Source organism: Serinus canaria, chromosome 2 (assembly GCF_022539315.1).
Source record: "Serinus canaria isolate serCan28SL12 chromosome 2, serCan2020, whole genome shotgun sequence".
In the NCBI taxonomy this organism is placed as follows: Eukaryota; Metazoa; Chordata; class Aves; order Passeriformes; family Fringillidae; genus Serinus; species Serinus canaria.
The window spans coordinates 6,193,533-6,217,436 of record NC_066315.1 but is presented as its reverse complement, the minus strand read 5'-3'; the positions used below and the strand labels follow the sequence as shown (position 1 = coordinate 6,217,436).

Here is a 23,904-nt window from a genome sequence, read left to right as displayed (position 1 = left end):
GTCTGAATCTGCTGCTTTTCCCCCCCCTTGCTGTAGGCTCTAGTGCTGAGTTGTGGATTTTTTTTTTAAACCTTACCTTTGGAATTTCTCCCAGGCTTCATCATAATATTCTGCCAAATAGAGATCTGTGTCTAAAAAAAAAAAAAAATTAAAAATCACTGTGAATTGATAAGCAATTGCAGCTCTGCTGTATTTGTACAAGAACTGCAAACATTTCAGAAGCCTTGTTGCCAGCTTCAATGTATATGTTATAACAAGGTTATGACTATTGATCTGCTTGTTCCCAAAGAAGTCTTTACCACTCTTGTACCAAAGTTTTCCCTGCAGTATAATTCTGCTGCAGTCAATGAAGCTGAATTGTATCTTGAGTAGATTTTGTTTCCTCTGGGGTACCTCTTGGGTTGTGTGGGTTTTTTGGGGGTGATCTGCAGTCATTTAAACTGCTCTTAAGAGGTAATTTATGTGCATGTCTTTCTTTGTTTATTTCTTCCTGAAATCCATCAAGAAGAAGGCTTTGTGTCAACATTAAATTTTAAATTAATCTCTGAGCTGAGCTAGACTAGGAGGATTTTCAATGAGGTGATTTGGTGTCTTCAAACTTCAGGTTCTGAAATCCTAAAATTTTGTCTTGATTGAAATAAGGTTTTAGGAAAGCCAAATTTGACATCTTCCTGAAGAGCAATTTCTTGAGAACATAAGGTGGCCTGTGACTCTCAGTGGCACATGAGCCTTGGTTACTAAAATGTTCCCCTAACTCTGTTTCAGCTTGGTTGTTGCTCCTCTGCTCATTTTAGTGGTGTCATTCTTGCCTTGCAGCAGTGTGAGCAAGAAGAATCATGCCTGGTCTCCGCCACATCACTGTAGAGACTTTATCTGTGTAAGTAGCATAAATGTTGAGAATATTAGGCAAATTTGTCATTGCTGCTGAGAAAATCCAGGCTTTTTTCTCCCCTCTGTTGAATTACAGCTGATTTAATGGTAGCTCTACTACAGTGGCCTTAGAGGCTGATGATCAATTTTATCTGTAAAAGTTGTTTTTCTTCCCCAGGCATTGCATTTAAAAAATAAGACTAAATTTTGTGTCTGGAAAATTCTTGACAAACATTTGAGCAACCCTCAGTGAAATTAAAGCATGTTACAAAAGAAATGAAAACTTCTTCACTTGCCAGTTCAAAAGGCAACCATCCTCTATGGCAAACCTGCCTTGCTTTTGTCAGTAATAAATTAGCTGCAGCTTCAAAGTGAAAGTCACAAACTCTTCTAAAAAATTAAAAAAAAAAAAAAAATTGAATGGCTTTTACTTGGGCATTTGTGTTTGTCAAAATTAAAAAGGAAAAGGAGAAAAAGGGTACATCCCAGTTTGCATTACTTTTGCCTCATTCATGTAGATATTGTTTAGACCCAGTCCTAGAAGTCTCAGGGACATAAAAGGCCATATTTACAAAGGGTTTAGATAAGAGCAATCTTTTACCATAACAGGAGTTAAATTTCAGTGGTTTTATATGAATAAAGAAGATTAGCATGAATTTTGGAAGAGTTAATAAGCAAGGAGGATGATTTTGGAATATTTGTTTGATAAATGGGACAAAAAAAACCCATATATTTTTTTTTTCTTGAATGAAAAGCTAGCAAATACTGTTTAAAAAAATTATAGTCTTTGAAGTTAATCAGAGAAATAAAGGAGGGGCTTTTCTTGTTGCTTGCAAATTGTAAATTGCAGTTATTTGCAATCATGCTTAAAACTGGCGTGGGTTCATGTGCATAATCAGCTGCTTTTTGAGTACATGTTCTATTGTTCTGTTTTATTTATGGATTCAGTTGTGATGAGAGAGATGTTATGAAGCTGTTTGGATGAATTCTTGGAATTGTCATTTAAGAGTTTTGAAAGTCAGCATGTGCCTGGAGTTTGGGGTATAAACCAGGACTGTGGGTAGCACTGAAAATTTAGATGAAAAAGTTGAAGGGTTTTCAGCCTCAAAATGGAAGGTCAAATTCTGGTTTTGGACTGTGAGGTGCATGAACCAGCAAAATTCTGTAGTGACACAGACACGCTGTTTCTGTCCTGCTGAAATACAGCAAGAGCCAAAAGCCCTGAGGTCAGGAGTCATCCCACCAATTTCAGCATCTGGATCTGTCACCAGCCTGATCTGCCCCTTTCCTGGTAGGACAGGAGGCTGAATTTCAACCTCCAGTCTCCCTGCACCAATGGTGTGGCAGAAGACTTTTGGTGGCAATTATCAGCGTTACCCCTCTGACGGGTGTGGGTTTGCAGTGTAATTATTGTTCTTCATAGTTGTATTTATCATCATGGAGTCACAGAATGCCCTCAGTTGGAAGGACCCACAAGGGTCACAGTCCAACTCCTGCCCCTGTGCAGGACATTCCCCAAGAGACACCTCATGTTCACAGGAGCATTGTCCAAGCACTCCTTGAGTTCTGTCAGGTTTGGTGCTGTGACCACTGCCCTGGGAGCCTGATCAGTGCCCAACCACCCTCTGGGTGAAGAACCTTTTTCTGATATCTGACCTAAACCTCCCCTGACTCAACTTCAGGCCATTCCCTCAGGTTCTGTCACTGTCACACAGAGCAGAGATCAGTGCCTGCCCCTCCTCTGTGTTTGTAAATATACACTGATGCAGGACTGTGGTTTTATTGGGACCACTGACAATGCTGAACATATATCATTATAGTTTCCTTCTATTCTCAGTGACAGATTTTTTCTTTTCCCTATGTACCTTTCAATAAAAGCAATATTTTGGCTGAAAGCAAGAGACAGGAGATGAACTTTAACATCACTCAGCTCGTGCTGGATCTCTGTGGAAGGCACAATGAGTATTTTGTGTGCATGGTAATGTGCACAGAGCGTGCTGCCTTCTCAGCCTTGTGGGAAAGTGCCTTTTGGTCAGACTTCCCACATAAACAAACTTCTTTACTTGGGGCTTCCTCCCTTCTCCTGTCCAGTGGGAACCATTATTTTAACTCTATTTTTTTAGGTTAATCACCAGGTTCCACAGAAAACAATAACTCTCCAGAAGATGTGCATATGACAGAACAACACTGTGCCATGTGCAGCTGCAAACTCTTTCTAGATAGGGTTAAAATTCAGCATCAGCTCTCTAAAAAATAATTAGATTTTCAATAAGGAGGAAGTAAACTGGTTGGTTAGGTAGTATGCAGGGAGCTTTTAATTAAAAGATGTTTAAATCTGATTCTCTCATCTGTTAAAGAATTGAATTCTTGAATTATGTTTGCTAGTGTTATTGGGGATTTTTTAGTAGCACAATGAAGTTCTCTTTGTGCAGTGCTGTAGGGGATGGATGGTAGCTCCTGACAGATTCAAACACAGCTGGCTGAGAACACTGCTGGTGATGGATGAACAATGTCTCTGTTAATGCCTTTTATACATAAATGATGGGCTTGCTTTATTTATTTATAAGATGTATCCAATTACACATCTCAGAGCAAATGTCCACTCTTCAGTAAAGCACACACTATTGGCATTAAAAAGACAATCCTTGAAATCAGTGATCAATGTATTTTCCTTGCTCTTTGGAGAGAGACTGAAATAAGAAGTAAACTTAAAATTCAGCAAATTCCAGTAGTTCTTTAGGGACCTAACCCTTGTCTGTAAGAAGGGACTGAAACTCAAGGAGGAGTGATGTTGTCTCAGCTCTGGCCACGTGCAGAGCACCACATTCACCTGGAATTTTGCTTCCATCTGGCCTGGATGGATCAGTCCCACCTGTAGAGCAGCTCAGAGTCTGTCATCCCACAGTGGTGGCTAAATCTCACTTGGCTGTAACCCTCTGGGATGTGCTTCAGTGGAGTGAGACATCTTATTTACTCAAAGAGGAGGAGAATGAATGGTTTTGCTCTTGATGTAGCTTCAGCCATAGGTTTTTGGGTGCTTTTACTGTGTGTCTGTGGGTGTCTGTACTCATGAGTGGATCCAATTTAGAACATGAGCTGGCTAACCAATGTTAGCAACTTCACAGTGAAAATTAAGTTAGCTTCTTTTATCGAGTAGGTTAGGTATATTCTGAAATAATTCTTGGTATTTTGCTGCAAAAGAATTAGTCTGGATTAAGGTGGGTGTGCAGAAAGCAGCATGTTGAACAATTTTAGACTTGAGATCTGGTTTGGCCTCTTGGAAGACACCTAACTCAACTGAGAGTGGGGTAAATGCTTACTTGTGTGGGGCCTGTGTTAAATAGAAAATGCACTGTAAATTTGCCCCCATGTTTCTGATAACTTATTGATATAGAAGTTGCTTGAATTACAATGATGGCATGAATTTATAAAGTAGCCAAAACCTGAAGGTGCTGACCTAGCAAGGAGGAAGTGTCCTGTCCATTCCTGGGTTCCCAGTGCAAACATTTGGGAGGTTGTGGAGCAGAGCCCTGAGTCACAGAGCTGGTGTGCAGATGGCAGTGCAGGAGGCAGCTGAGCTGTGTTTGCTGCTCTCACAGGAGTGGGTGCTCTTTGGCTTTGCCACTTTCATCTTGCCCACTGCTCTTTCCTGATGGTGGGAGCCCAGCAGGGGCCCCTTTCCAGAGGCACTGGAGAGCCAAGCCTGGCTTATTCTTTGGTTGGAGCTGCTGGGAAGTGTAGCCTGTGTGTCTGTTTCTCATCCTGTCCTGCTGTCTGTCTCTGAAACGTGGTGTTTTCACCTTGGATGTGGTAGTTCTGCAAGAATTTATATTCTCAACAAGGTTTAGCAAGACAGAACTGTGACTACCAGGCAAATAATTTAGAGTTTGGTTTGGTTTCTAGGAACAGAGGCTTACTAGTTATTTTTCACTGGTTTCTGTGCTATTATGTTGTTGTGATAATCTTGGCAGGAATCTGTCACTCTGTGTTGGTATAATTGAAACTTGTTTTCCCTGAGGAATCACTCTGCTGTTTGTTTTATTTGTTTACTGACATTGACAGAGATCCTAATGGCTTTTAAAACCCAATTTGTGCATCACCGAATATCCTCCAAAGAGGAAAATAAAATTAAATTTATCAGTTAAATAGGGTCCCCCATGCAATGCTTTGTCTGGGTCTTGGGCTCCACCTGAGCACCCAGATGGAGGTCTGGAAATGGGGTGGTAAGCTGCATCTTCTGATTATTTTTAATTCTGTCTTCAGGGCTTTTGTCATTAAGATACTTGAAAGGATAAATGACAATAAGTTATTTAGGGCATCAGTGTAAGTTGCTCAACTTTGCCTTGTGAGAAATAATTTATCTTTAGCATTTATTAAAAAGGAAGTTAAGATAACAAAACAATAACCACCGTGAAATTTCCCTTTTGGGAGGGTATACATGATGGTATCACTTATTATTGTCATAAATCAGGGTAATTAAGTGTTTAGATTTTTTTTTTTTAATGTATGAAATCAAAGTGTTTATGCATTTTATTTTGTTTTAAGCCTTTGAAGAACTTCAGTGAGAACATTTGGACTATTTATGTTTGGAATGCCTTGCTGAATTGTGATTGTGGATAGCTGTGTGATTTGTTGCCTGCCATACACAAATAAATGGTGAAGCAGACATTCAGGAATGCAGAAGAAAGGATGGGTTTCTTTAAGCCTAAAGAACACAGGATATATTTTTTAACTCCCCCAAAGCTGTGGGTTTGCACTGGATGAAGACTCAGATATTTTTTATTTTAGTGAAGTGATTTAGACCATCTCTAATTGCCTTTTGAGACACTTCCTTGTCATTAGAGCGCGTGGGGATTGCCCAGGTTTCAGTGAACTCTGACTGTGAACGTCACAAGGAGATAAGTTTGGAAAATACTGCTGATTTTAAAGGTTATCTGTCAGTTTGTATATATACAGCTATGAGCCAAACCAATCTGACCTCAAACCAGAGCTGTAATATAATAACACTGCCTTTCTTACTCTCTATCTCCTTTGCAAATCTCCCTGACATTGATAGCACTACAATAATAATAGATCTGCAATATTTATGCTGCCTCTTCTAAGGAAGAGTTCTAATGTGCCTTGGAAAAGTGGGTAATTAGTGTTATCTCCTTTTTTACAGAAGGTAAATTAGAGGTACAGAGAGAGAACCCTGGCTCCCACCTCCTTGTTCTCACTGTACTTGGCCCAGCAGCACAAATCTTGACCATATGCACTGTCAGTCTGACTTGTACTTTTTGTTGCATTGCAGTGCCTAGAACAAGGATTTTGGCTACTGGTGGTGCATCTCACAATAAAAAGATCCTACAGGTAAGTAGAAAATTAAGTACTGAACTAAGCTTGTAGTTGCATCTCCATTTTTATTTTGCTGTACTGGATCCAAATCACTGCAGCTGCACAGGGAGGTGTGGAGATGGAATTGTGAATCTGCTGCAGGTCTTGGGGTTCTTCTTCAAGTTTAGTGTGAAAACCTTTAGCCCAGTGCTAATTTTACATTGAACTTAGAGGTTTTTTCACACTTGACTGGTTTTGTGAATGTCTATCTGAAGCACTGGTGATTTCCAGGTCTCATCACTTAAATCAATCAGCAAAGAAATCACAAACAAACTTATGTAATATCTGAGGTTTTTTTTTTTTTTTTTTTTTTTTTTTTTTTTTTTTTGTCATTCAGGTCAAAGTTGAACCATTGGTTTCTTTCAGCTGAAGGGGAATTATGCTGGTGGTAAACATTGAAAAAACCCAACAACAAAACCAAACAAACACTCTCATACAAACCTCAACCCCCTGCCTCTGTGTTACTTATCAGCATCATATCATTTGCTGGGAGGAGGCCACACTTTGGATTGTTGTTTGTTCCCAACCTCTTTTTTTGCTGCTGCTGCACATCCAGCCTGGATAAGAGGCTTCATCCATGGTGTGGAGAGCAGAGAACCATGTGCTCTCTGCTTCTGCCCACTGAGACCTGGCAGAGCCTTGCTCACCACCAGTGAGAGGCCACTCACCTGGCTGTGACAGCACAGAGAGAGACATCTGGGTTGGGATTCATCCTGCCCACATCCAGCCAGCTGTGGTGGGATGTCTGGTGATGATCTGTCAGCCCTGTAAGTCAGGGGAGATCCTGTCTGTTGTAGTGCAGAGGAAAGCAACAAAAACCCATCTGGGTTGGTGTTTTAACTTAACAAGTGTAAGTCACCTTCTGGGGGATCCCAGGAGCTCTCTGGGCTCCAGGGGGCTGCCTTGACAAGCTCCCCTTTAACCACAGGCTCCAACACTGCCCTGCAGGTAGACATGTGCACCAGAAGTTCTAATCTTGGGCCAGGTCTTATCACTGGTGATGGTTGTGAGAAATGATACTCACTTCCAAATATTTAAAAGGTTTATTGAAACCTTATCAAAAAATACAACAAAAGATTGAATAGAGAAAATAATACAGTGCCAGGAGTATTTAGGTTTTTAGTATTTAGATTTTTCCCCACTATGGGAAAACTTTAAACCCTTTAGTCCCTCCCAAAGTCTTGTCCATTGACTCCTTCTTTGCAGTCCAGTGGAGATCACTTTCTTACATCTTGATTAAAGGCCAGATTGCCACAGTAACGAGCCCACCCTCCCAAATATCCCAAGTACCCAGGGCATCCTGTGATAAAAATGCAAGGAGGGAATAAAGCAACTATAAATTTTAATAAAAGGCAAAATAAGAAACTTTTTACAGAGAAAAACTGATCTAGGTGCAGGAGGCTTTCTTGCCCTTGGTAAAACACCTCACAAAAGTGATTAGTTTCTTTGTTTCCTTTTTTTAGTGAATTGCTCAGGGTGGGACTTTTTGGCTCTTGTCTAATTAGCTATCTTTAAGTTTGAGGTGAAGTCCTCTGGGTCCTATGAGATGCCTTTTTCACCTAATCAAGGAGAGAAACTTCTGGGCTTATTTCCTTTTTAAAAGGACAAAGAATAGTTTTGTCACTCCTTCAACAAGGGGCACATTCCCACAATAAATCTATAAAACTTACATATGATATTTGCCATTTAATAGTGAGAGTCAGCCATCACATTATTCATCTATCACATAGTGAACAGAGGGTGAAATGTCTTCTGGAGATTCCAATCCCTTCCCATCAGCTCCAGAGAGTCAGGGCCAGCCTCAGCTGCACACCATTCTCTTTGACAATTGCAGTCAATTCTCTGCTCCACAAAACCTGAGCTGGATTAAATGGGAGTTGGAGAGCAAAAAAGCAAAAAGTGTTTTTCTCCTAAGGCATCTAAACCACGTGTGTGTGTAACTGCTGCTTGTGCAGCTGATTGGGGAGCAGCAAATTTGGCATGTTTTGCCTGCAGATGTCACTTCTCTTCATCTGCTTTGGTTACTTTGCCTAAGAATGTGACACTGGAAAATTAACTGATTTGTTAATTGCTTAAAACATTGGTCCTTACAGGAGTAATTCTGCTAAGGGTGCATCAGGAAACACTGGATTCATAGATGAGTTTGTTTTTAAAGCTGTATTTCAGTTTGTGTGCCAGGAGGATCTCCTTGCTGTGGAATGAAGGCAGAGAAACAAAAGTTATAATACATAATTTGTTAACAGACACAGCTGAAAAATCATGGGATTGGGAGAGTGGTGGCTGGGGTGCTTGCTCTTCACGTATAACAATTCAGCTGGTTTTAAAACTCATTAGAAGAGCCTTAAAATAATATGATCAATACAGTGTCATTCACTTAATTCAATCACTGGTTAATTGGATCTTTCTTTTTAATTTAATCAAAACCTCAGAAACCATATCAGTTGCATAAAGAATAACAGCTTCCACCCTTATCATGGTCAATTTTGGATAATTTGTTCCAGGGCTACAAAGGACTATCATTTAATTAATCAACGTTCAGGAACTCCTATATTTTACACCACAAAGGAGACAACTTAGGAAAATCTGTTAAAAAAAAAATTAGTAGGGCAGCTTTCTTCACAGTTCCAGGAAGCTTTTTATAGCATATGTGGTGCTTGATTAATGACCACATGGAACACAGTGGATTATCTTAAGCAGTAGAACCTCTAACAGTTTCTTTTTAAATTATTTGTGAGAGACACCAAATAGATGAACTTTGAATAACTTTTATTTTATAATTGTCGTAAAAAATGTTATTTGTGAAATTGTTTAAATGTTATTAGCAGTATTACAGCACTTCTTAGCAATCAGTATAGAGTATGAGGCTCCTCAGAGATACAAAAAAAAATTGTCCAATTTAAACTTAAGACAAGAAATGCTTGCTAGAGATGAGGTGAAGATGTAGAAGGGGAATGTGTTGAAACAAAGTGGTAGCATTGGCTGGTAGGATTGGTTGTGGGACTAGAGCTCTGTGACCTTACAATTTCCAGAGTACTTTTTAATAGATGATCATGATTTATTTTTCATTTGTTCTCTAGCACTGAAGCTCATGTGCTGCTCAGTGCTTACTTGCAAATGAAATTAGCCAATCCTGACCTTTCTGGCTTACCAGAAGACAGTTTTAAGTGTATAAGCTCAGGCTTCCACTGGGTTCTAGTTAGCAAACAGACACTTTCATATAAATTGTGAAAATCAGTGATTTTTCAATGGTTTGGACTTGAAGATTCTCCACAAAATTTCAGAGAAATAAAAATCCTTTAGAAATTCCATGTACTATATGTTTCTATAGATGATATGGATTGAATTTCTTAGTCATCTTTTAAGAAGCCCTGGGGTCCATCCACAGCAGGAATATAAATTCCAGGATCAGGGTTGTCTTGCACTAATCCAAATGGTTTGGAGTTCTGGACATTCTGGCTTTATTTTAGACTCAATTGTATGGATTTAAGTCAGGGGAGACACTTTTCCCTTTAGCAAAAGTAATAAAACCAGCACAGGTTATATCTGAATTGTTTCCTGGTTCTTGCATTGCTCAGCCTGAGAGGCATCTGCAGTCCTAGAAGTGATTTTCCATGAAAATGGAAAGCATTTGTTAACAATGTTTTTGGGAAGGAATTATTAAACCTCCTATGTCCCTATCCAAATAGGTCTTAATTTTCACCATTCTGTATTGTTTTTCTAAACCTAAACTGTGGGGAAGAGCAGATGTGAGGTTCTGATGGTGTTGATTTCAATGCAGAATTGATGTGTGGTCAAATAACTTTAGTATCTGTTGGATACCATAATAATTTCTTTGCCTGTAAAATTTTATTCGTATCACTCAAGCCAAATGTCTCAATACATCATCATAGCTAAGGTTCCCTTAAAAACAGGAGACTGGTAAATTTAGAGACTATGTAATCAGCTCCTGTGTCATTCTCTCTGCTGATCCTAATAGGATGGCAATGGTGGAGATGAAGAAGAAAGGTTTAGCAGGCCTTTGTGTTGCTGGAGGTTTCTTTTTATCCCAGTTTAGAACTGAGAAGCCATGACTGGTTCTTCTCTCTCTCCTTCCCAGTTGAATCAGCCTCAACAGGGTGGAAGCAAAGAGGCTCCAGCTGTGGGCTCCTGAGCAGCTCTCCTTGCCCTGACATAAGCCTTTAGCATGGGCTGACTGTGTGATCTTTGAAGGAATGATGGTTGAACCAGGGCTCCTCTGGAATGCAACCAAGAGATCTGGAGAGAAATGGGACTTCATTTCCTGGCTAGGGTTACATCTGGAGCTCAGAATTACCAATACCCTGGGGTGTGACAAGTTCAGGCCTCACTGTTGCCTGCAGTGCTTCTTTCCACAGGTACCTGAGGGCTTGGCTGGGGCTTGGGACGGCTGCTTGTTTTCCTCAGCAGTGATGAAGGATTTCCTTTTCCCTTTGTGTTTCATGGATGCTTTGGTGCCCCTCAGGTCCTGTCTGACGTGTTCAATGCGCCCGTGTTCACCATCGACACGGCCAACTCTGCTTGTCTGGGAAGTGCTTACAGAGCAATCCATGGTAAGGCTGCCAGGAGACTCTTGTGAGCAGTCAGGGAAATTAATTTCACTTGGATAATACTTGGGATTAGCGTTACTGGGTATGAGGGGGGAGTAAAGCTGGTGCATCCGACTGGAAGGTCACACAGGTCAAAGAGGGATTTTTGCTCTTAGTGCACTTGGATTAGGGCAGAGAATATAATTTACATTGTAATTCCGAGCCTGGTGGCTGCTTCTCAACCAAGGGATGGGGTGTGGGAAGTGTTGGTACTGTCCAGGGCAGGTCTAGGACCTTCACATGTTGAGTTGTTACATCCGTGTGACAGCCAGCTGAAAGTGTTGGTGAGCATCCATCCAATACAGCCAGCTGAAGGTGCTGGTGAGCATCCATCCAACACAGCCAGCTGAAAGTGCTGGTGAACATCCATCCAACACAGCCAGCTGAAAGTGCTGGTGAACATCCATCCAACACAGCCAGCTGAAAGTGCTGGTGTGAGCATCCATCCAACACAGCCAGCTGAAGGTGCTGGTGAGCATCCATCCAACACAGCCAGCTGAAAGTGCTGGTGAACATCCATCCAACACAGCCAGCTGAAAGTGCTGGTGAACATCCATCTAATACAGCCAGCTGAAGGTACTGGTGAGCATCCATCCAACACAGCCAGCTGAAAGTGCTGGTGTGAGCATCCATCCAACACAGCCAGCTGAAAGTGCTGGTGAACATCCATCTAATACAGTCAGCTGAAGGTACTGGTGAGCATCCATCCAACACAGCCAGCTGAAAGTGCTGGTGTGAGCATCCATCCAACACAGCCAGCTGAAAGTGCTGGTGTGAGCATCCATCCAACACAGCCAGCTGAAGGTGCTGGTGAACATCCATCCAACACAGCCAGCTGAAGGTGCTGGTGAACATCCATCCAACACAGCCAGCTGAAAGTGCTGGTGAACATCCATCCAACACAGCCAGCTGAAGGTGCTGGTGAGCATCCATCCAACACAGCCAGCTGAAGGTGCTGGTGTGAGCATCCATCCAACACAGCCAGCTGAAAGTGCTGGATCCAACACAGCCAGCTGAAGGTGCTGGTGAACATCCATCCAACACAGCCAGCTGAAAGTGCTGGTGAACATCCATCCAACACAGCCAGCTGAAAGTGCTGGTGTGAGCATCCATCCAACACAGCCAGCTGAAGGTGCTGGTGTGAGCATCCATCCAACACAGCCAGCTGAAAGTGCTGGTGTGAGCATCCATCCAACACAGCCAGCTGAAGGTGCTGGTGAACATCCATCCAACACAGCCAGCTGAAGGTGGTGCTGCAGCCTGCTGCGCCAGTTTGGGGACTGGGCTGCAAACTGCGTTGCTGAAATGGCCAAACCAAGCAAAAACTTGATCCCAACAAAGAAATCAATGAGGGCAGGGACAGCAAGACCTGTAATAATGCTGGCCAATATTAAGCTTATATTTATCTTCCAGCTTTTAAACATCAAGTTGAATGATATGCAAGGTGTCCTTGGCTCCATGCACTTCCTCTTGTAAAAGCAGGAATCTTGGGATACTCTTAGGCTGACCAGTCATCTTGCTTGCTGTACTACATCACTCACTGTAATATAACAGTCAAGCCCCAGGATTTACATGTTAATTAACTTATTAATTAATGCATATGGGAGTGTGTTAAGGGTGAGCCATCAGGTATTTAAGACTTGAATCCCAACCATGAATTTTTATCCATGTATTTTAAAATGGTTTCTAATATCTTACAACTAAACAATTCAAGGAGTGTGGAAGTCCTTGTTTAGGTCAACTTCAGTTAGCCTCAGTTTTTAAAATTTGAATCTTTAGGATTTGGGCCTTAAGACATGGGTGACTTTTCTACAAGTTCATGTAAGACCACGGGATTGCAACAAGCATGGAGAAGATAGCACCAGCCATCAGAAGAAATCAGCCAAGCTTTAATTTTGGAAGCAAATTCTGCTGTCACATTATAGCATCTAAAGACTACATGATCTCTTGCATTTGAAAACAGCACAGAAAATTTGCACAACCAAATCCTGAATTGTTGTGTTTAATGCACACAGCCTGCTCTCCTCTTTACCTCCAGAAAAGGCACAAGGATTCTGTCAGGCCAAGCAGGCTTTTGCAGGACAGTGGAAACACTTGGATTATTTTTATATTTGAAGACATTTTTTACACCTTGTGGGCTGAGTTTCCCAACTGTTTTTCTTCATATTCAAACTTTGCCCTCCGCTTCAGAAGCCTCCCACCACTGAATGCTGCAGGCAGATTCCTTGTCCTTGAATGGGTGTGAAATGTGGAGCCACCATTCAACTTGGTGCAGATATTTGGTGTGTGTGTGTGAGGTGTGCATTCCCTCTGCCAGGTATTTGGTGTGTGTGTGAGATGTGCATTCCCTCTGCCAGATATTTGGTGTGTGTGTGAGGTGTGCATTCCCTCTGCCAGGTATTTGGTGTGTGTGTGTGAGATGTGTATTCCTTCTGCCAGATATTTGGTGTGTGTGTGAGATGTGTATTCCCTCTGCCAGCTTGGCATATGAGATGTGGAGGCTTGGCTGACAGAGCATTTGAGCGAGGATTTCGGCTGCTGTGCTGATGGAGGGACTCCTGGGCTCACATCCTCTGCCTGCCCAGCCCCAGGGGGTTTGCTGTGTGTGTTCCTAAATGGCATTTTTGATTGATGCTTTCAGCTGCCTTACTCCTGGCCAGGCAAAGGAATTGAGGAAAAGTGAGGACTTGCTAATATAAATGAAATACTGATGGCAGGGGCTCTTTAATAATATTGCAATGTGCATCTGGGGTGTTTCACAGTTAGCCTGGGGTTCTTAGCAGGTGTGCAGGGAGCTCCTAGAGTGCTGTGATTGGCTCACAAAGCAAAATGCTGTTTTAGCAGAGCTCCCCTATTATTCTGCTTCCTTACATATAAAGGTATTTAATAATTTGCAGCATATTTTCTTAAAAGTGTTTTCATTTCTCTTCATTTTTATGTTTAGTCACATTTTGTCCTTGAATCCCTTGCTTCCACCTATTTTCACTGCTGTTTACTGTACTGTTGTAACCATAAATAATTACTGATGTTGTTGAGTAGCATGTCTGCTGCTTACCTGTTCCCCAGGGTATGAATTGAGTGATTGGCAAAAACTCAATCACAGAGTCCCCGCTTCCCAGGCTAGCTCATAGGAATGTAAGATCTTCTGCCATTTATCCTTCAATCCTGAATGCTGACCTGACCAGGGAAGATCAATATAATGTATTAATTTGCCAGGGAGTCAAGGCACATCCCTCATGGTGTTTTTTTTTTTTTGCATTGATCAGGATTGTGATTCTCATTGCAGGACTTGTAGCTGAGAGGAATGTGTCCTTGGCTGATGTTGTGAAATTAGCACCAGAGCCCAGATTGGCTGTTACACCCACCCCAGGGGCTGAGGAGGTGAGCAAGTTTGGGAATACCATTTTCTTTTCATTTCGAGTCTGCTTCAAAATGTAGTGGTCTGCTAATTTTTCTGGTAAAATAAATTAATTTAGGAAACACTTGGTTACACGTTTCTTACTCCTTTTTGTAAAGACAGATTGGATTTTGAGAAGTATTCATTGCTGTAATGATGCAATAATCTGATCCCACCATCCAGGTCTGTGAGAATGAATTTTCCTAACAAGGTGTGATCAGACAGCAAAATATCTTCCTTAAGGGACAGAAAAAGTCATAAAATAGATTGAATTTGGAAAAAGGTCAGTCAGGTTGTAACTCTTAGTCCTGAAAAAATAATCTGGACTTGTTTGCAGCAAGCAGCATGGACAAAAGGGTGGTGATTGTGCTTTCTGGCTTCTTGGAAAACATCTCCAAAAAACTTTCCTGTCTGTAAACAGTGCTCAGCAATTGTCTATAATCACTGGTAGCTCCTCTGAACCCATGGTAGCTGGGAGGGCTCAGTAGGCACAGCTCTTTGGTGCTATGCCCATCCTGTGGATTTCAGCACGTCTGAAGGTGAGGCTTGTGCTTTATGGCCCACAAAGACAAAGAGGAGAGAGCCTTTGTTGGTAACTATGTGATTCCAGCCCTTGTAAAACCAAGGAAGGGATCATTGTCTCAGGCTCCCCAGTGCAGCCCTGCACGTCTCACTCTGAGCCAAAGGCTTCAGTTTACGACAGCTTTTGAAATGTAATGCCCAGTAATAAATAAACAATACAACATAGCAAGATTCCTGGAGAACACATGTTTAAATAACAAAGGTGGATCTCACCAAGGTCTTCAGCTGTGCAAAAGCTTCTTTTACATCAGCACAGCCTTACACTCTCCACCATTTATGAGATTTGGAAGTGGCCAGGCAACAAGGTTTTAAAGCTTTTATTTAAACTGGGAAATTAATGATCTGCCAAAACTACTAACTCCCAGCTACATGTGTAGAGGAGCACCAGATATCATCATGAGTAATAATAGAAATGATCATGCTGCATTGTGCCTGCCAGCATATTATTTAATTATTAACTGAGACGGAGGAGCTCAGTAATCGAATAGAAGTCCCCTTCAGAAATATTAAGACATTGAATAATTTAAACTTGATTGATCTGATCTCATTTACTCAACCTTCCCCCCTCATTTTAAAAGATAAAATAATTAACAGCAGTGGCCTGTGCCACGTGTGTTGCAGCTGAAGCTCTCTGCAGGGAGCACACCACAGGAGCAGCTCCCTGGTGCCTGATTCAACCTCACGTCGCTGCCCTGTTCCTCCCCAAAATGCTGTGTGCTGAAAAGCTGGGGAGTGCTCAGAGACCTGCTTCTGACCCCCTGGTGCTGCTTCAGCTAGAAAACTCAAGGGCAGAGAACACAGCTGTCACTCACAGGGGCCTTGCAAGCCCCTTGTACCCATGCAGGGGCCAAGCAAACCTGACTGGAGAGATCACCGGGGAATTCAGATACCTCTTTCTGTTTTGCTCTCTGCATAGAATGGCCTGGAAGCTAAAAGAGTTAATTAGTTCCTTCTCAATACTTTCCTTTTCCTCATGGTTAGACCTGGCTCTGCTTGCACATCTCTTTTATTGGTTTTAAATTATGTGCAGTAGTGAATTGTTGCCCCAGTAAATAGGAATGAATGACAGGGAGGCAGTGGCCAAACAGCATGGGAAGGAATAACCATTCCTGCTCTTTAGCTTAGCTTTCCTGCTCATTCCATTAAAATCAGCTTCTTGCAATTACATATTCCACACCATTTCTTTTTTTCTTCCTGCCTTATAATTTTGCAGTTGATGGTGGATTCCCTGGCTACTTTCATGGCTGTGAAACAGCAGAAAGCCAGAGGGCCTGTCAGTAATACAGTGTGCTAGCATGAACAGTGCAGTAAAAATTCATAATGCAATGAGTCAGTTTGATTCTGTTTCATACAGGGCTGCATCTCCCTGTCCATCCAATTTCATTCTGTTGATGTTAGAGCCTTTCACTTAAATGATAGTTCTTTTTATAAACTTCAAAGTCATCCCGAGGTTAAGTCCTGTCTTGCTGAGGAGCTCTTCTGAAAGAGTCTGGCTCACCAATGTGAAATTCCCCCAACCACTTCTTTACATTTTTTGGACAGCTACAGCTAGATCTTGGCAGGGTGGAGAAAAAACAGGTCATAACACAGCAATCTGCTCTGGTTTCATCCTTTCTTCCTGGTATAGGTTGGAGACAACGTGTTAGATCATTGGAGAGAGGGAAACCTCCTATAGACAGAGGTCAGATGGGACAGTTTGATGTAGCTTCTCCTTGCTTGCCAAGGCCTGTGCCCACAGCAGGGGTTTCCAGGAACCAAAAATGCAAAAAGCTTTTCTTTGATTTCTGAGGGCTCATTTGTGATAATGAATGTGATTTTAAAAAGCAAGGGCAGGGCGCACAAAGCAGCTCTTCTGGTTCAATTAAACTGATGGGCAGGTAAAATAGAATAAAGTCACAAGATGGGGAACACAGGGCTTGTGGTGGGCCATGAATCAGTAGTTAGTGGAAACTGAAGTCTCAAAAGTTCCAACTTGCCTGGCAACAATGTGACTTTGTCCTGCAGCAGACCATGGTGCCTTGAGGAGACCATTTCAAAGAGGATGAATCCCTCTCTGTGGCTATGACCCCAAGTCTCTCAGCTGAACCTGATTTCCCAGTATTTTTGTAGCATAGGGGTATTAATCTGAGCTTGTTTCTAATTCTGTCAATACCCAGATGGGTCAGGAGGTGATCTGGTGGGAAGCACTGTGGTGATAGTCCTTGGTCACTCGCTCAACCAGACTAGGTCAAGTCAGTCATCTGTGGGGTTAATCTGATTAATCCTTCCTCCTTTTTTTCAGCATAGCAAAAATTAAAGAGTCATTTCACCTCTTTGGGGCCTCCTCTCTTCCCCGAGGAAAAAGATTAATCAGAACCACTAAGCATGACAAAAATAAGCAGGAGATTCTAGAGCAATAAATAGATGCTAACAGACAGAAGTAATCTGTTATTTTAGCATTAGAATTCAGATCTATTTTAGTAACCTATTAAAACAGGGATGGTTGGCTAGTTGGTTAATTAGGCAAAAATAAAACATGAGAGAGAACATGATTGTCTGGGAGTTGGTCACTTGTGTTTACACAAGCTGTGTGACAGAGTGCCAGATTGGTTGTGATATTATCCTGTGGGGTTTTGTAGGGAGAAGGCACAGAGCAGCTCCCTACCTCTGGATGTGGGATTTTTGATTGCATTATTGACTCTGCTGAGATGTATTAATCTTGCAAAAATTCAGGAAGGGAAAATGTAAACCTAACAGGTTTTCTTGACTTTGGTGAATTGCCTTGTAAGTGGGTGGATTTATAGAAATGACCCTATTACCCAGGAAGGTTATAATGACCTATTTATTGATTTAAAATAATTATATTTTGTTGAGTTAGATTTTGGAGGGGGGAGGTTGTTTTCTAGAATTGGTTTAGGTTGGTTATTTAGTGCAAAGTAGGTAATAATAATACAACCACAAAAATATAATAGGTATTGATAGAAGTTTAATTAAGGTGATTTGTGTAGCCAATAATTTTTAAAACTGATTAAGATAGGCTTGCAGAATGGATATCTGAAATAAAGAATGTAATTGTTTCAGGTGTGATTCCTTGGAGAAGTCTTCAAAGTATTTCAGAACATTCTTTTATTGTTTCTGCTTTATGATTATTCTTTCTCTGTTAAGAATAGGGAACAACTGCTATGATTTGAAAAATAAAAGAACCCTTGATTTCTTAAGCAAATCTCTATGACTAATTTGACTTTGGTTTAAAAAAAAAAGGAACATAGCAAAAGCAGCAAGTGTTTGTGAGAGACTGATTAATTTTAATCTATTCAGGGTAGATTAAATGTACTTGGGTAGATTAAAATTAGATAATCATCAGCATCATCTTTGTGATTTGTAAATTTTGAATTGCTCCAGTGATTGGCTAACAGAGCATTGCAGGAGACAGGAGGATCCATGTGGATTGTCACTTGTAGAAATAATTTGTAGCTGCTTTTGCTCTTAGAAGGTGGCAGGGACAATCTAAACAGTAAAAGCCCAGTTGAGTACATGGGCTGGTAATGTGGTGAGATGTAGTAACAGGATGAAACATTTGATTTTTTTTCTAGAGAACAAGGTAGCATTGTACAAATGCATTTTTCAGAGAGGGCAAGTTAAATTATTCCCTGCTATAATGTATTATTAATCATTAGCATTTTCTTCAGTTGTGGGACTGTCAGAATGTGACCAAATTGTCCCAGGAGAGAAGTTTAGGGTTTGTAAATGAAACAGTCAGAGCACTGTCAACGTTGTGGAGTAGGCTATAAAGATAAGCTGGAGAAAGGGCCATAATTAAGCAAGGACAATTAAATTATGGACAATAATAAGGTTTGTGTTGTGATACATGTAATTACTTTTATTAAATATCATGGTTTGATTGATTAGCTTTGAGGCTGTGGCAGAGAGGGAATTTATGTCCTTGGGTTTTTATGCATTATTGAGAGTCCTTTAGTCCCTTTGGACCTCAATTATAAGAATGCATCTCTATAATTGCCTCAGGAAAGAGGCTCCCAGAACTGCACAGGAGGAGTTGCCCAAGGTTCAGTCATGACAGAAGTGGAGATTCACCTTCCACAGGCACACCTGGGTGCACACTCAGGCCATGCTCTGGGCTGGTGCTGTTTGGCTTTTCTTCTCTGTGTTTCATGGGAGCTGCACTGCTCCAGCCCCAAACCTCAGCTGGCATGAAAAATACTGCTTGTGAAAAGCCTGTGGTACTGCTGCACTTATCAGCTATCATCTACTGGTGGTATTACAGCCAAATTCCCTGAGGAGGAGGAATTTAGGGCTTTGCTTATCCCTCTGAGCTGCACAGCTTTTTACCCCAAAGAACAGGAATAGAGTACAGGAAATATTCTTGACTATTTGTTTGCAGTTTTTTTTCATATGGTCCATAATGCAGGATTCATTTACACTAATGGCTGAGAAGCTTATTGCAAATGCCTGAATTTTCTCAATTAGCAAACTAAGTGCTTAAGCCCAATAAACAGGAAAAGAAACTGTGTCAGTAAATGTGGTTGTTCATTTATTTTGACACATTTTAATTTAGAGTGATGTATTAACAATAATACTTCCCAGCCTTCTGGTAAATGTGTGTATTTTGTAAAAATACTGATGGGCAAATAATATGGAGCCTGTTTTTTCAGTGCCTGAGCTCACTTAGCAATGCAGCTTTGCTGTGCTGAATCTTTGCTGAGAAGCACTTAGCACTTATCAAATTTACAGAACAGTGAAGTAAGGAATAGCCAGTCTTCATTGCAGATGCTTCAGTGAATAGAGGAGCCGGTTTTATTTGAAATACTGATACTCCCAGTGTAGCCATAGTTGCCTGCTCAATGTTTTGTTTACTCTGATGTGCATATTTACCAGAAATGGGAGCAATATTTTCATGTTCTTGGGGAACATGAAAAGAATATATATGTGTACTTCTCTGAGCCCTCCAGGCCCTCATGTAGTTAGTTAAAAATACCATGCTGAGTAATGTGACAGTTCATAATAGTGGTGCATTTTATTTTCTAACCCCATAAATCTGCATAAACCTCCAGGATCTCAGTCCTGTGGAGAAGAGGAGCTGGGGCACACACATGTTAAATGCCTGACCTGGGGTCACTGAGTGAGTCTGTTGCAGAGGCAGGAATGAGGAGGATTCTTTGCTTTAATCAGTGGAAGACACTGTAAGACTCAGTCACTGTGAGATGGCTTTAAAGACCATTTTCTCTAAGGAACAGTGTCTCTTTCCACTTGCTGTGGATGCTCCTTCTCTTCTACCCCTTCATAATCTTAATCTGTTATAGAAATGTAGAAATGAAACTTTAATTTCTCTAACATCTGGTTTGTAAAAAGGAAGGAGTTGGTCAAAACTAGATCCATCTGCAGAATGTATCCATTAAGTCACTTGCACCTGCTGTTGTGGGAGGTGGAAATGGGAATGAAGAGATTAATCCAGTTTTCACTGCTCTATCTTAAACTATCATTCAGCAGAAGGGAAACATAAAATCTGGGTATTTTGCCATGAGTTGAAACAGAAAACAAAACCTCACCATTTTCTATTTCCTAGATGAGAAAACTTTGTGATATCTTTTTTTTTAATCTAGGAAAGTGTGGCTGTTACAGACACTGAGGCTACTGCAGGACTGTACTGAGACCTGCCCAGGGAGTAGCTGGTCTCCTACTACCTCCCCATATTTTACACCCAAAACATTTTCCTCCTGCATTTTTCATACATGTACACACACTGCTGTTGGCTGTCCTGACAAGGATAAACCACATTGAAATGCTAGATCTCTCTTACTGATGAGAGCAGTAATTCAGTTTGCTGGCTGTGATTCATTATGGTTCTATAACCTCCCTGAACCTGGAGCCAGGAGTGAGGCTGCCCTGGTTATGAGTCAGTGCAGAGGGCTTGTAGACCAGACTGGCAGCCTCTAGGATTCCCTGTGGCAGGGATGTGACCTTATGGCATCCTCCTAGGGACTGCTCAAGCCTGTACCAGACCCTGCTCATGGCATTCCCTTCTTTGTGCAAATGTGCAAAGCTCTCCTGGTATGGCTTGTCACAGTGCTGGTTTTTTTAGAGGGACAGATAAGGGAGGAGATAAGGAGAAAGGTGCATCTCCAAGATCTGGATGAAGTTCAGTTTTTGGTTGGAGCCAGAGCAGAGGTTTACTCAGGGTTTCTCATGTCATGGATCTCACCCATATCTGAAAGTGCAGGATGTGTCCGAGTCTGGGGTTTTGAACACATTTGAGTCTTGGTTCTTCTTTTTATGGTTGTAACAATACTGTACCTAAAAAACTGCTGGAAAATTCTAGCTGGGAAAATACAAACAAGCTACTCAGATACTTGGTGTAGCTGTGGATAGAAGCTGGGTCTGCATTTGTCCCTGTGGGCCTGGGGAGCAAGGAACATGGCCATGGAGCAGCTTGTGGATGGGAAAGGATGTGGCTTTCTCAGATGTGCAGTAGAGAAGCAGCTCAAATACAGGAGTCTGAGAGGGAGTGTGAGGTGTGTTTTAGAAGTCCCTGGTCAGCACATTGGCCAAGGAGGACCCAGCTGACTGTGCTGGAGGTGCAGTGGGGTGATTATTGAGGCAGAGGAGGGGACAGAGGCAGTGATCCATCCTGGGGCAGTGGAGGGAGGCAAGGACAGGAGTTCTGCCTGGGTGATTAGCACAGCTATTACTGAGGGGGCATGTCACACTGGGAGAGGTGACTTTAGCTGAGCTGCTTCTGCTGGAAGTAATGGCTTCTGCTTATAGCAAGAACCCAGTCACAATAAGAACAACCTGTGCATGTCATAAAATTAAGCTGTAAAGGCGATGGTAAAAAGGACTGTGACATTTAAAGAGGGAAAACTCTGCAGCACTTTCATGAGCAAATTGGGGAAAAAACAGCCCAAACCTTCAGGTACCTGTGAAGATGCTGCATTTTTCATGTCTGAAGATGCTTTTTAACTACAGTGTAACTTAAAAATCTAATTTTTCAACTAGACATATTTATTTATTTTTCCTTTTTAGCTCTATCGTCCACTTCTGAAAAGATATGCTGAGCTTGAACAGAAGGTTATCTACAACCCAGCCTCTTCTTGTCTTGTGAAATAGAAGCAAATAAAATTTATATGTTGTCTGAGCAGACTCCCAAGGAGAAGATCAGAAGAGATTTGCTCGGAATTTACTGGAGCTGTTTAAATCATTTCATTCCTCTTTGTAGACAAATAATTTTTAAATGTCTGTGTTTGAGTGTGTTGGTGGGGAAAAAATTACATTGTGATTGAAAACCTGATTAAAAAAGCATCATACTGCTTTGTGTGTTTGTAGCCTCAATTTTTCTTAGGTACTTTTCAGACTGTGCTTGCTGTTTCAGAAGAGCTGGGTGACAAAGTCAAGTTCCTTATGCATGTGAGTCACTCTACCCATATCTGTCAGCTTTGATTCCAAGTGTTTGGCGTGCCATCCTCTGCATACCTGTCTAGCAAAGTATCTTAATTCCTTAATTTCTCTTGCTTAAATGTTTTGAGACTATCTTTCTGTTCATCTGTAACTTGGAGATGTTTGTATCTTTGCCCACACAGAAAGCATAAGCACACTGACTTAATCCCATCTTTCTTTAATATGTGGAGTAGGCTGATTAAAGTCTTTTTTAAAAAGTCTCCCTGGGATCCTCTGAGAAGGGAAATTCTTGTCACATGATACTATGGAAAGCCTGTTGTGTGATAAAGCATGATATGGCAGGGTTTATAGATTGTGGAATGCACAGAGATCTTCTGTGATACAGACACCACTGTGCAATGATTTACTTGACATCAGTTTTGTTAAAAAAAAACCAAAAAAACAAAAAAACAAGAGACCAAACATGGGAACTTTCATACACCTCCTTTCTGCTTCAGAAAGCAGGGTTACTCCATCTGCACACCAGCTTGGGGTTACTCTCCTTCTTCCTCCTCCTTGTCATGGCTGTGAAATTCTGTGTCATGCTCTGCTCTCAACAGGGCAGGAAGATAAATTTTTTCTTACACTCCCAATATTCCATTTCTTTCTTGGAGATCTTGAATAGAACAGCTTGATTGTCTTGCTCTGTTGCTACTGTTTCACTTCAAATGTTTTAGTCCAGTTTAAGCAGCCTCTAGCTGAGAAAATCTTAGAAAATATGAGCCAGGAGATCTTTCTGCAAAGATGTGTGGAAGTTACAGAATTTGAATGAACACCCCTGTGCAAGTGGGAACACTTTACTGCATTCTGTGGAGCTGGTATCTTTCCCTTAGGATAAAATTTCTCCTGGGAATAAAGCAGATTGTTTAATGAAAATGACTGAAGCCTTTCTTCCCTTCCTCTAGAAGCTGTAATGTGTCTTGGGAATAAGCCAGGGAATTGTAGAGTAGTGGATCTCTTTATTGACTGAGAGCTGGATTGTGCCCTGCTGGAGCTGGATGACTCAAATTCATATTGTTCACATTCTGGGGGCACTCTCCCTCTCCCTGCCACATCCTGTTGAGAGTGGGGACCCCTTGCCATGACTCACCTCTGGAGTGGCCAGGGAATACTCACATTCCTCCTTTGGTCTCTCTTTTCTATTTAAGTGCTCCACTTTTGAGTACAGGCAGTACCTTCTTTTCTTCATGACTGAATAATTACAGCTTCTCCTGATATTAGCATGATTACTCAGGAAGGTCAAGAATTGCATTTCCTAGTTGCTAAAGCAGGATTCTTTTAAGCAATTGCTTTAAAAGGTGGCATTAGAAATACACATCTATCTCTTTTATGTGCTTATTATTCTGGGTCCAAAGGTACAGTGCTAAAACATACAATACTTCTTGCAGGCCTCCACTGTCAGCAGTTGCTTTGTCATTGAGCAAGGCTGTAGAGAAATGCAGAAGGATTAATTAATGCAAGTTAAACAATGCCTGCTAGTTTAAGCAGCATTACCATCCTCATTAGCCTGAAGTTCTGCCAGGTAACTGTTTGGTTTCATGTCAAAGTTAACCACAAAGGGCAGAGGTTTGGAGAGGTCACAGTCACAGAATAGGTCAGGTTGGAAGGGGCCACAGGGGTCATCTGGTCCCACCTCCCTGCTCCAAGAGG

General features: G+C 41.5%; 1 protein-coding gene across 6 annotated transcripts in view; it reads left to right on the top strand.

Annotated features, from left to right (window-relative positions):
* XYLB (xylulokinase) overlaps positions 1–22,128 on the top strand; it is an 83,692-nt gene extending 61,564 nt beyond the window's left edge. For 4 of the 6 annotated variants that reach the window (XM_030229648.2, XM_030229633.2, XM_030229642.2 and 1 more), the window contains 5 exons: positions 6,161–6,219; positions 10,602–10,616; positions 10,724–10,811; positions 14,134–14,228; positions 21,844–22,128. In XM_030229648.2, the coding sequence (XP_030085508.2) occupies positions 6,161–6,219; positions 10,602–10,616; positions 10,724–10,811; positions 14,134–14,228; positions 21,844–21,927 (341 nt within the window). In that variant the 3' untranslated portion in view covers positions 21,928–22,128. The remainder of the gene's footprint in view (positions 1–6,160; positions 6,220–10,601; positions 10,617–10,723; positions 10,812–14,133; positions 14,229–21,843) is intronic. The other 2 variants (XM_030229649.2, XM_030229637.2) reach the window with 1 other exon arrangement.
* The last annotated feature ends 1,776 nt before the right edge of the window (positions 22,129–23,904 follow it).